Raw genomic sequence first — 13492 nt, 5'->3', positions numbered from 1 at the left:
TCATCAGTTTTTTATGCTTTTTAGTTATTATGAATAGCTGCTATAAACATTCATGTACATATTTTTGTGTGTATATGTTTCAATTCTCTTTGATTTGCCTAGGAGTGGCATTGTTGGGTCATATGGAAACTTTGTTTATTATTAGCCTTTCGAGGAATTGCCAGACTACTTTTTAAAGTGGCTGAACCATCTACCTTCCCGTTAGCATGTGAGGGCTCCAAATTCTCCACATTTTTATCCATACTTGTTACTGTCTTTTTTATTATAGTTGTTCTAGTGGGTGTGAAGTGATCTCTTCATTGTTTTTGTAGTTAGCAGAGTAGTGCCTAGGCATTCAGTAGACTAATCGTATTTGCTGAATGAATATATCAAAAAATACTAAAGAAAGGGTTGAAAGATAATGAGTAACACTCATACTGTTAACAAAGTATTACTTAACATAAACTTTCAAAATGCGAAAGTAATCTACTTTAACTAAGTTCCCTGGAAAATTGAGCTAAATCCCCATTTACCTTTTTAGATCTTTCAGAAATAGTTGGTGCTCTCTGCAATATTTTTTCTTGAAGAAATTCTTTATTCTGGAGAGGAAAAATAAGTATTTTCTTCTTACAAGAAGTTTTCATTGTACCAACAAAATGAAAAAGAAATGTTCACCACAATTAAAATGTGACAGTGACTGTTTTATAAAGAAGTTTGAGAAAAGCTTCCATTCTTTTATTCTGAGGCTCCTTTTGTATATTATTACCATGAGTTTATAAACTGAGACAGAGCATTAGTGAGTGTATTGTATGAACCATTATCTATGAAAAGTTTCCTTTACTACATGTCCTTTGGGATCATGGGCCCATATTTCCAACTACAGTAACATCTACTTATTTGATATCTGTGGGAAATGAGATGTTTACCAGCTCAGTAGTAAACCTGAAATAAGAGTTCAGTATTTTTCAGATTATATTTATAATGGCACAATTTAATATTCATTTTTCCTATTATAAGTAAAACCTGTTGACTTTAGATAACACTATATGAAAAATACATTTACTAACTCTAAAGGATGTATCTTAATTACCAAAAATTGTATAAATAGTGCCCTTAGCAATTATAATTGTCTTAAGAAAATGCAACTTCTGAGCAGTGAACCTAATTTAGGTGACTGAAAAAGATCAAAAGAACACATAAAACCAAGTTAGAATTTCCTACCTTTGCTTTTTGGAAAAATTTGTGCCTCAACAGTTCTGCTGCTGTTGGTCTAAAACAAGAAAGTTTTTATCGTTAATTCAAATATAATGTGGGTTTCTATTTCCAAAAATGAGAAAATGATTTTTTGAGTAGCAAGGAAAAAACTCAGTGTACTCTACTTTCCTTAGCCCGCTAAAAAGGAAAAAGTAGGACAAACTTGGTACAAGACATTGAGTAGAATAAAAAGTCAAATAGAAATGTTCTGATAGTGATTATTGTAGGTCCTTTGAAAAATCCATTAGTAAAATGTTTCTTTTGGAAGCATGATTTCTTGGTGGTTTCCAATATATTTGCTGTTTAATATTACTTCCCAAGAAGTAGGCTAGACAATGTTTACTTTAACGAGGCATAAAAATACATCTAAATTCAAAAAGTCCTGTGCGGCTTGCTATGTGGCTGCCTGCCAGCCTTCAACTTAGGTAACTACATATCCTTAAAAGAGAATTCACAACCTCCCTTAAAAAAACTGAAGATTCTAAAAGTAACATATTTTCCATAAATTTAATCTAAACTCCATTTTTAACTCGACTGTGCAGTCTTATTTCCTTTGAATAAAGGCATCATTATTAACTTTACAAACTTTTAAATGAGTATGACTGAGAATAAAAAATAAACAATACTACACTTACAGAGATTGGACCTGATTACGCCACACACCTACCATATCTTCTTGGGGAAATCACTTCTCTAAGGTTCAGGATGGCCAAGTCCCTAAAAGCAGTGGCTCTTAAACACTGCTGTGACATTACCGTTCCTATTTTTTCATTCACTCACGATTTTAATATGTTCAATAGTTTGCAAAATATTGCTTTTTTTTCCTTAATTTTTTTTTCAATTAGAGTTAGACATTCAATATTATTTTATATAAGATTCAAGTGTACAGCATAGTGGCTCCCAGGTTCATTTTCTTCTTTTTAAAGTACAATTTATAAGAGTTCTTTAAGTGCCAAAACGTGACTAGGAAATTCAATCTCTGTTTGAAAAATACCTTAATTTCATGCTTAACTCCTGATTGATAGTTTGACTAGCTAAAGAATTCTGGGTTAACAGTTATATTCTCTCAGCATTATGCCAGTATATTCTGGCCTCAACTGTTATTTTTGGGGACTTGGCTGTCAGTCTACCTATTCCTCAGTAGTTAATCTGTTCCCTGAGGGTACAATTAAGAGCTTCTACTTGCCTGTGTCCAACAGTTTCATGACCATGTGTACAAGTGGGAAAAGGGGGATGTTCCTTGGGATTTTGGGAGATGGTCTTTAATATGAGAATATATATATTTCAATTCTAGAAAATTCTCAGCCATTATTCTGCTGAATACTGCATCTCACACATTCTTTTTCATCTCTCTTATAGAGTCCATATATACTTACATGTACATGCACTTTTGTATATTATTTCTATGTCCGTTATACATGCACAATGAATCTTCACATACTATCTTGTAAATGTTCATCTTTCATATTCCCATTTTTTATCTTTCTGTGCTGCATTTGAGCATTTTCCTCAGTATAGTGTAGTGTGATTAAGAGTGGACACTCTAGTCAAATTGCATAGGTTGAAATTCCAGCTCCACCATGACTGACTTTGGAGCAAGCCTGTACCCACGGTCATGAAACTACCGGACACAAAGGCAAACAGCTTAACCTCTCTGTGATTCAGTTTCTTCACTTGCAAAACAGAGAAAATAATAGTGCCATCCTCATAGGATTACTATAAAAAATTAAGTGAGATCATACATGTGAAGCATTTATAATGGTACCTGGTAACTTGCTTAGTAGTTGATAAATAATTATCATTTTTGTTGTTTTATTGATATTCTGTTTAACCAGTCTATTAAGCTTTTTTTTTTTTTTTAAACTTAGAAATGTTCTAAGGTATACTTCTGATTTACTAACTGGAATAGATGTTCTATATCTTCCAGATTTTTTAAAAAAACTTTTATTTGAAATAATTTTACTTACAAAAGAGATGCAAAGATGTAGAGTTCCTTTTACCAGCTACCCGTTAATACTTTGCATAACTATATTATCAAGAAATTAAGTAAAAATATTAACACTGGTACAGTACTATTAACTAAACGGCTTTATTCAGATTCCCCCAGTTTTTCCACTAATATCCTTTCCCGGTTCCAGGATCTATTCAAGGACACCATGTTGCATTTAGTCCTCATGTCTCCCCAAACCTGACACTTCCTCAGTCTTTCCTTGACACTTTTGAAGAGTACTGGTCAGGTAGTTTGAAGCATATTCCTCAACTTGGGTCTGTCTGGTATTTTTTCCTTATAGATTGAAGTTACAGATTTTGGGGAAGAATACCTCAGAGGTAATGTGCCCATCTCAAAGCATCACGTCAAGGAGTATGTAATAATCGATATGTCTTATTATTGGTGATGTTAACCTTGACCACCTGGTGAAGGTGTCTACCAGGTTTCTCCACTCCAAAGTTGTTTTTTTTTTCCTTTTTCATACTTTATTCATCAAAAGCAACTCCAAGTCCAGCCTACATTCAAGGGAATCCATTAAGTTTAAAATTTTAATTTCTGTATTTGTCACTTCTAGCAGTTCTATTTGATTTTGATTTTGGGGGAGAAGGTCAGTCATATTCTTTTTTTATGGCTTTGATTTATGATTTTAAATACTCTTATTTAATGGTCTTTTCAGATAAGTTCTTGGAGCACTAATCCTTCTGGCTTGTTATTTCTGCTGACTCTAGTTCACAGTGTAGTGTTTCACTGTGTTTTTTAATTTTGATTTTGAATTTTTAATTTTGATTATAATCTTCTCTTTGGTGGGATATTATGTGCAAACATCCCGTGAACCTGGGTTTTTGAACTGTTCTAACAGTGCAGTTTCACAACTGCTTCTGCCAAAAATAAAACTGGCTTGGCAACAATATTTTTAATTTCTAATCCTGTGGGTTCCTGGATAACAGGAGTAGTATAAATGCAGACTGTAAACCTGCAGACTGTCCAGTTCAGAGGACTTGATTATTCAAGAGAGATTTTTGTTCTGTCTTTGTGATTATAGAAAGATTTTTATTTACTTGCTTATCCTTTCAGGATGCAGACTTACCTAGCTTTAAGCAGAGATCTCAATTCAAAATCCCAACTGGGCGGGCCCTATATCTCACTTCCAATCCCTATGTAGAAGTGGGAAGGAATAGTGTCCCACTGCGGGGAGCCGCAGGATTAGTTCATGATTTTTCTTCTCTAATTTATGGCTTCCTTATTATTTCTGGCATCTGAGTACTTCCCTTTATTGCAACCTCATCTCTGGATTTGTTATTTTAAGTTTGATAGATTTAGACAGTATTTCTGGGTGCTTGTAACAAGAGAATTCTGTTATTTTAGTCAACTAACTTGGCAGAGGCAAAAGTGTTCCCTATCCTTTATACCAATTTATTCAAAAACAGAAAAAAATTCTAAAAGCTCAGGTTTGAACTCTGCTCCCTGTTTTTCTTACCCTTTCCAATATCTCCAACAGTAAATTCTGAGGACCCATTAAGTATACTAAAGTTAATTAAAATCGCTCATGTTTGTTGATCAGAGAAATCAAAATTAAAGAACAGTTAGTGCTAAGAAACTGAATGGAATATATGTGAAACAGAAAGATAAGATAGTGAGAACAGAGCCATAGGTTAGGAATCAGGAGTTTTGGATTCAAGTCCCACGTCTATGGCTAGGTAGCTGGTTGACCTCAAAGATAAAAGATTGTATAGGGATATCCAATATTCTATGATTCTGTTAATTCATAAATTCAAACACACATTAGATGACCATGTTTATTTATTGACTTACCAGCCAATCTGCCTAGTGCTAATAAGGTAAGCTCTTTGAATTTCTGGTCCACTTAAAAGTATGATAATTTGATATCAAATATAACATTTGCTATGTGTATTTCTTCTGTTACTGAAATTGTAAACAGCATTAAGATATTCGTTTACTTATAAGTTTTAAGTGCAAATTGAAAACAAGCCCTCCCACTAACTTGACATTATATTAATACAGAATTCACAATATACAAATTTACAATGATAAGAAATTAACCAGGAAATAGCTGAACTATTTAGGGTATACTGTACACTAAAAAAAAGAAAATTATTTATTCACTTCCAATCTAAGATAATGGTCTCTGTCTGTTTTTTCTAAAATTTCTATTTTGTTCTTGTGAATATGCACGAACAATTCCCTGTGTGCCTTTGTATGTGATTCCTAGACTTCCCACGACGGCCTACATAATAGATGAAGAGGAAAGTAAGCCTTATCTCATACTTTACCTTTTTTCTGGATCCTTTTGAAGGCACAATGAAATCATTTTTCTAAATGATTTTCCATATTTTTTCAGCATTTCTTTATCTTGAACACCAGTTTCCAAAGAAGGAGGATCATTCTGCAGTGTCAGCATCAAAACCTGTAAGAATTTTCCATATAATAAACACTGCTTAAGACTTAGTAGAGTAAAATTAAATATTGTGGCCAAGATTTTTCAACATAGACAAACCCCAATATATAAGCAGATTTTACTTTCAAAAAGTTCATATCTAGATCAATTATTCAGAAACCAGTTATTTAGGTGTTTTCTGCATAAACAATATCCTATAGAAAGTCAGCTTCCCAGACAACATGCCTGCCAGGGCTCAACTGTATGAACACTGTATGTCCTTTGGTCAAAATCCTTTCTTCATGTCTTCTGTCCTCGCTCTTATACTGCCAAACTACCTTAAAAAAAAAATTAAAACACAGCAAAATTCAGAGTGTAACCTTGCTGACTTTACCTATTCATGGCTTTGTCTCAACTTGACACCTTGTAATCTGGCGTTCTCTTCCCGGAGCGCCTCAGAAACTTCTACCTTAGCAATCACCGATAATGTCTTAGTTAATAAAGCTACAGCGTTTTTTCAGTTCTCATTCTTCCTACCTTCCTTGCAGCAGCCAACAAGTTTGACTACTCTGTCCATTTCTTCCCTCTTTGACTTTTATGGAAACATACTAGCCTGATGCACAGAGATGTGAGTAATGAAGTTCATATTTATGTGATGGGACTTTGGGTGAGCTGTGTTTTTCTATACTGTTTTGACTTTTTTATAAAAAGCATAAGCCATTTTTCTAAACACAAAGTCAACACTAAAAAAATAAAATGGGGCTATAATCAGAATTATTACTTGCTTTTCATATTTACTTGCTTTTCAGATTCACATTTACTGAAATAGAATTACTAAGGTTGGTGATATTTCTCATTATGAGCAAATAGGTTAACACATATATGTCTGGCTATAATTACAGGAGTCATTGCCTATAATGGATGAAAAAGAAACCTCATGCTCTCTCTCAACCTCCTTTTTAAAATAAGCCATCTCTTTGGCCTAAAAATAGCCTCCCACCTTATAGTTATTTTAAAAAAATTCTTCTTAAAACCTTATGAATTCCCTCTTAGAAGTAGTCAACCTTTGGGAAAACCGTGGCCTTAAAATATTACTAATCTTTCACAGAATCAAAATTTCACCCATTGAACATGCAGGTCAATATATGTATGTTTTGAATATGGAGGGACACAGAGGTTTTTCCTAATAGCCTTTTGTTTTGTCCTTCTCTACATTGGTAGAGCCTTAAAGGGGACAAGATATTTTAAAGGCTCTCAAGTGCACCATACAGATACGAATAATATCACTATGACAATAATTCACAATGGTGGTTATCCATTTTAAACAGTCATAGGGTATTTTGTAAAGTGAGCAAGCAGAAATATAAACAATAGCTACAGCTACAAACAGAAGAATAGAATTCATGAGCATATTAAAACTAAGGGGTCGCACAGATAAAATGGTTACCAACAGTATTGGCAGCACCATCTTGAAACACAAAAAACTCATTCTGTTACTAATGCTGGGGGCAGGATTAACAACCACATTTCATTAACAACCATCAGATTCTGAGGTAACTACTACCTCAGAACATGATAATAGGCCTTTTAATAAAAGCTGCTTAGTGTCCTACAAAGCAAACTTTTATTCAATAATAATGAAAATACATATGTAGGGCACATGAACATTTTGCATGAATTATCTTGTTTAAGATATGAAAAGCACTTAAAACAGTGCCTGGCAAGATAAGTGCTCAATGAATGTTAGCTATAATTACTATTAATATGTATTCCTTCCAACAACCTTATAAAGTAGAAATGATCATCGTCCCATTAAGGCTGTTCTACACAGGTGACTGTACAGAACACACACTAAAATGAGTGACATCAGGTCCTAATATCAAACTATTCAAACTAAGAGTCAGGAGATGGAGATCACTATATAAAAAGGTCAACTCCGATGTAAAGTCATCCAATGGTAAACACCAAATATCTGATACAGACGTTAACTGCTACAGGAGTCAGAAAGAATGCAGGGCAGAATTCTATGGACAAAAACGTCAAATGAAGCAAGGCGCCTGGGACATGAGCTGGGGCAGTACTCTGAACGTGGGCCTCACCTTCATTGGCGGGTACTTATGATACGGAGCTGCCCCTGTAGCCAATTCAATCGCTGTGATCCCAAAACTCCAGATATCGGCTTTGAAATCATAACCTCGGACCTGTAAAGAACAGAGAGATGTACGTGATTACTTTTGCCACCCTAAAAGCACTTTTAAAAGGTAGCTTATCATGTCTATCAAGAACCGTGAAAGTGTTCGTAAGCTTTAAACCAATAAAATAAAGTAGGCAAAAATTAAATATACTTGAAAAAAGGAAAAAAAGAGGCAACCTGAATGAATATTCACCAATGGAGAAATTAAGTACAGTATATTCACCTAAAGAAATATTACACAGTTAACTAAAACCAACGTTCATGAATTCTGTATGAAAATATGGAAAACCATCTGTGATAAAGCATTTATGAAGAAAAAAGAATATAAAATTGTTCATAAGTTTTGATACTATTACAAATAGGTATACAGTCTATAAAAAATAGAACAAAATGTTAGGCAATGGGGGTGAGTCTTGTTTTCAACATTTCCTATGCTGTTATTGTTTTTATCATCTTAATTTTTATAATGAAAAGTTACAAAGGGCATGAATATTTTTAAAGTTGTTGGTGTGAAAATGTTGCCAAATTTCTCGCCTTTTAAACTGTCACCAGCACATCATATAATTAAATATTTTAATTTTCTATCCTAAACAATGTAGGAGAAACAGGTGTTGGGAGTGTGTGGTTTGAGATCTAAAATTAAAGCTCCATATTTCATGCTGTCTTGACATCTAGTAAATAGGAAGGCCTCTAATGACATAAGTGCACATCCCCGCCGCCGCCCCCTTACCACCTTCTGCTCCTGAGGATAAGGTCCCTTAGCCTAGCAACTCTGCTTATCAACCAGACCAGGTACAGGTCCTGCTTATCCCTGACTAGCAGGCTTCAGCTCCCTGCCAGCCTGCAGAATTATTCAGATGAGCCAATCACATCCTCACAAGGAAATCAAAGGGCATCTCACTCTTTTGATACTACAAAACCTGTTTGCCACAGTAACTTTTTGTTCACTCTCTTCCTGAGTGCGACCCTCTGTGGCATACAGTGTCCTCCTCCCCCCTGCTATGTGTATATGCAATTAATAAATTGCAGTCCATCTCATCAGTTCAGGGTCAGGTGTGTGTTCAACCATTCCCATAACTTTAGGGTGAGAATCCTTACCTCACCAGCAGGGTGAATACAGGTGTTATAACAGAGTGAAAAGTGAATTCAGTTCTACATACTGAGTTTGATATACCAGGAAGACATTTCTGCAAAACACCTATAAGGAGGTGAAAATATCTACCCAGAGGCTTAGGAAATAAGACTGGTCTGAACATAAATTAGAAATAATGACTAGGTGCAAAGCAAAGAGGACACTTAGTGAGTATGTCAGAGAAGAGTTCAAAAACCAGGTCCTGGGAAACACTGCCACTCAGCAGAAGGAAAGCCAGATAAGAAGTCAGAGAAATGGCCTGACAAGTAGGAAAAAATGAGAAAGCCACACTAGGGAAGCTAACAAAGTTAAAGGTGGGAATGGCCAACTGTGTCAAATGCCACAAAGAGAACAAGACAAGGAACAAGAAATGAGAACTGGTTTCAAGATTTAGCAGAATTTCTGTAACATGATGGGATGAGTGACATCAGATTGTAGTTTGAGGGCAAATGGAAAATGGGGATGTGAAGAAAACTAGTTTCTAGAGAACTACAGCAATATAACTATATGTAAAAAGACTGTCATTTAACCAAAGAGAATATTATTAAACGAAGCTTCATTATATTATTCCTTCGGTTGTCTTTGGTATAAACCGTAAGTTTCTCATCTCCTTTGTAAAGTTTTGCAGTTGTTTTTTTTTTTTTTTTTAAAGGAGGACCAAAGTCTTAATAGATGAATAGAGATGTGTATTTCCCAAAGCTAACCTAGTATACCAAATAAAAGCACTACTCAGTGTTTTTCAATTCATAACAAAACCCTAAACCATTAAAAAAAGACACAGTACCTGTTCCATAACTTCAGGTGCCATCCAGCAAGGGGTTCCAACAAAAGTCTTCCTCACTTTATTTCGGGTAATATCACCACCAGTTGCTAAAAAAGCACTAACTCCAAAGTCTGAAATAAAATACAACAGCAAGGTATTAAAAGTACAGTAAGTAACATAAATGACTAGGGTAATATTATAGTTACAGTCCTATATATAAACAGCATGACATCATCTTTCTGCTGAACTTCTCTCGGCTAAATTACGACACAGCCTAACAGGTCCTTCAGTCCATTCCTCTCCACCTCAACACAACTTCTCTGATTTTCCTCCTTGCTCTAATCTATTCTTCTTCCCAAATTGAAACCCTATATCCATGAAACTCCCCGATGACCCCTTCCTCTAGTCCCTGGCACCTACCATTCTACTTTCTGTCTCTATGATTTTGACTAAGTATTTCATAAGTGGAATGATACAGTATTTGTTTATAACTGGCTTATCTCACTTAGCATAATGTCCTCAAGGTTCATCGACATTGTAGCATGTGTCAGAGTTTCCTTCCTTCATAAGCTGAATAATATTCCATTGTATGTATTTACCATATTTTGTAATATGTTCACTGATGAACACTTGGGTTACTCCCAAGATTTCGCCACTGTGAATAATACCGCCATAAAAACGAATGTACAAATATCCATTTGAGCCCATTTTCAGTTCTTTAGGTTACATAACCAGGAGCTGCTGGGTCCTTTATTATTTTTAATTATTTAAGGAATAGCCAAATTCTTTTCTACAGCAGCTGTACTATTTTACAATCCCATCAACAGTGAACAAAGATACCGATTTCTCCACATCTGTGTTATTTGTTGTTGTTGTTGTTGTTGTTGTTTTTGATAGTAGCAATCCTGATGAGTGTGAGGTGGTACCTCCTTGTAGTTTCAATTTGCATTTCTGATGATTAGTGGTGTTGAGCATCTTTCCGTGTGCTTATTGGTGATCTGTATATCTTCTTTGGAGAAATGTCTATTAAAACCCATTTTTAATCTGTTAATTTGTTGTTAAATTTTAGAAGTTCTCTGTATATTCTGGATATTATTAGTTTTTATAAGTAATTTACAAAATATTTTCTCCAATTCTATGGGTTACATTTTTACTGTTAGTAGTGCTTTTGATGCATAAAAAAATTAATTTTCATAAAGGCTACTTTTCCTATTTTTTCTTCTGTTTCCTGCGCCATTGGCATCATATCTAAATCACTGCCAAAACCAATGTCATGAAACTTTTGCCCTGTTTTCTCCTCAGAGTTTCATTGTTTAAGGTTTTACATTTAGGACTTTGATCCATTTTCAGTTATTTTTTTGTGTATGGAAACTTCATAGATAAGGGAACTTCATTCCTTTGCATGGGGATATGTAGTTTTCTCGGCACCGTATGTCCTTTCCCCCACTGAATGGTCTTGGCACCCTTGTCAAAATCACTTTACCATGTATGAAAGAGTTATTTGGGGGCTTGCTTTTCTATTCCATTGGTCTCGATGTCTATCTTTATGCCCATAACATACTGTGTTTATTACTGTTGCCTGTAGTAAATTTTGAAAGCAGAAGTGTAATTCCTCCGGCTTTGTTCATTCTTTTTCAAGACTGTTCTGGTTATTTGAGGTTACTTGAGATTCGGTACAGATTTTAAGATGAGTTTTTCTATTTCTGCAAAAAAAAAAATATCACTAGGATTGCAATAATAATTACATTGAATCTGTAGATCACTTTGGGCAGTACTGACATTTTAAGAATATAGGTATTCCCTGCTTTCATAATGTCTGCATTATGCCACTTTGCTTTTACAAAAGTCCTACATAAGTATCTGTTTTCACTAACCAAAAGAAATCCAAAAAGGATTTTTGTTTTTACAAAAAAAAGCCATGAAAGCGAGTATGAAACATGAACTTTCCGAAAGTCAGAGTTACTCTTCACTTTAAGCCATTTGGGCTTACAAAAGATTTCATAGGAATGCTCTACTTCAGGATAGCAGGAGAAACCTGTATTAAGTCTTCTAATCCGTGGACATGAGATGTGTTTCCATTGATATATGTCTTCTTTAATTTCTTTCAGCAATGTTTTGTAGTTTTCACTGTATAAGTCATCCACCTCTTTGGTTAACTTAACTCCAAGTGTTTTATTCTTTTTGATGCTACTTATAAATGGAATTGTTTTGTAATTTCCTTTGCAAATTGTTCATTGTTAGTATAAAATGCAACTGATTTTTGTGTGCTGACTTTGGATCTTACTTTGCTAAATTCAAGTAGTTTACGGAATGTTTAGGGTTTTCTACATATAAGATCACATCATCTGCATATGGGGATAATTTACTTCTTTCCAGTTTGGATGACTTCTTTTTCTTACCTAATTGTTCAATCTAGATCTTACAGTACTATGCTGAACAGAAGTGTCAAAAGCATCCTTGCCACATTTCCGAACTCAAAGGAAAAGCTTTCAGTCTTTCATCACTGAATATGTTGTTCATTGTGGGTCTTTCGTATGTAGTTTTTAGTAAGTTGAGGATATTTCCTTTGTTCCTACTTTGCTCATATTCCTATTATAAAAGTGTTAAATTTTCTCAAATGCTTGTTCTATATTGAGATGATCAGGTGGTTTTTCCCCCTGCATTCTGTTAACGTGGTCTGTTACATTTGATTTTGAAATGTTAAACCATCCTTGTACTCCAAGAAAAAAATCCCACTTGGTCATAGTGTATAATCCATTTAATATGCTACTGAATTCGATTTGCTAGTATTTCGTTGAGGATTTTTGCATCAATGTTCATTAAGGAATATTCGCCTGCAGTTTTCATTGTAGTGTCTTGGGCTCTGCTATCAGGGTAATGCTGTTGAATGAATTAGGAAGTGTTCTTCCTCTCCAATTGTTTGGAAAAGATTGAGAAGTACTGTTATTAGTTTTCCTTTAACTGTTTGGTAGAATTCATCAATAAAACCATCAGGTCCAGGGTTTTTCTTTGTGGAGAGATTTCAAATAATGATTCGATCTCCTTACTAGTTACAGGTCAATTCAGATTTTCTATTTCTCTGTGATTTCATCTTGGTAGTTTTCATGTTTCAAGGAATTTGTCCATTTCATCTAAGTTATCCAATTTGTACAATTGTTCCTAGTACTCTTTTATAATGTTATTTATTTCTGTAGAATTGGGAGCAATGTCCCCATTTTCATTTATGATTTCAGTCATTTGAGTCTTCTATTTTTTTCTTAGTACACCTACCTTAAGGTTTGTCAATTTTGGTGATCTTTTTCTAGAACCAGCTTTAGATTTAACTGATTTTCTCTACTGCTTTTCTATTTTCCATTTCCTTCATCTCTGCTCTAAACTTTATTTCCTTCCATCAGCTTTGGATTTAGTTTTTCTTGTTCCTTAAGCTATAAAATTAGATGGCTGATTTGCCATCTTTCTTATTTTTAAATAATGTATCTGTCGCTATAAACGTATCCCTTAACAATACTTTTGCTGTGTCCCATAAATTTTGGTATGGTTGTGATTTGGTTTTCATTTATCTGAGTATTTTCTACTTTCCCTTGTGATGTCTTCCTTCCTTCATCACAAATCCTTAGTGAATTTTCTAGATTTACTCCTGTTATTGATTTCTGACTTTATCCCACTGTGGTTGGAGAAGATACTTTGTATATTTAACTTTTAAAATCTTACTGAGACTTAATTTGTGGCCTAACATATAGGCTATCCTGGAAAATGCCCCTTGCGCACTTGGGAAGAATGTGTAT

General features: G+C 34.5%; 1 protein-coding gene across 1 annotated transcript in view; it reads right to left on the bottom strand.

The window, feature by feature from the left end:
* The window catches only part of OXSR1 (oxidative stress responsive 1), a 76842-nt gene that overhangs the window by 14923 nt on the left and 48427 nt on the right, over positions 1 to 13492 (bottom strand). The window contains exons 6-10 of the mRNA XM_006910781.3: positions 9729 to 9838; positions 7718 to 7819; positions 5515 to 5648; positions 1201 to 1249; positions 513 to 578 (exon numbers count right to left, since the gene is read on the bottom strand). Of these exons, the coding sequence (XP_006910843.1) occupies positions 513 to 578; positions 1201 to 1249; positions 5515 to 5648; positions 7718 to 7819; positions 9729 to 9838 (461 nt within the window). The remainder of the gene's footprint in view (positions 1 to 512; positions 579 to 1200; positions 1250 to 5514; positions 5649 to 7717; positions 7820 to 9728; positions 9839 to 13492) is intronic.

The sequence above is a fragment of the Pteropus alecto genome, unplaced genomic scaffold, assembly GCF_000325575.1.
Source record: "Pteropus alecto unplaced genomic scaffold, ASM32557v1 scaffold354, whole genome shotgun sequence".
Classification (NCBI taxonomy): domain Eukaryota; kingdom Metazoa; phylum Chordata; class Mammalia; order Chiroptera; family Pteropodidae; genus Pteropus; species Pteropus alecto.
Note: the sequence above shows the minus strand (reverse complement) of the source record. Positions and strands in the feature narration are given on the sequence as shown.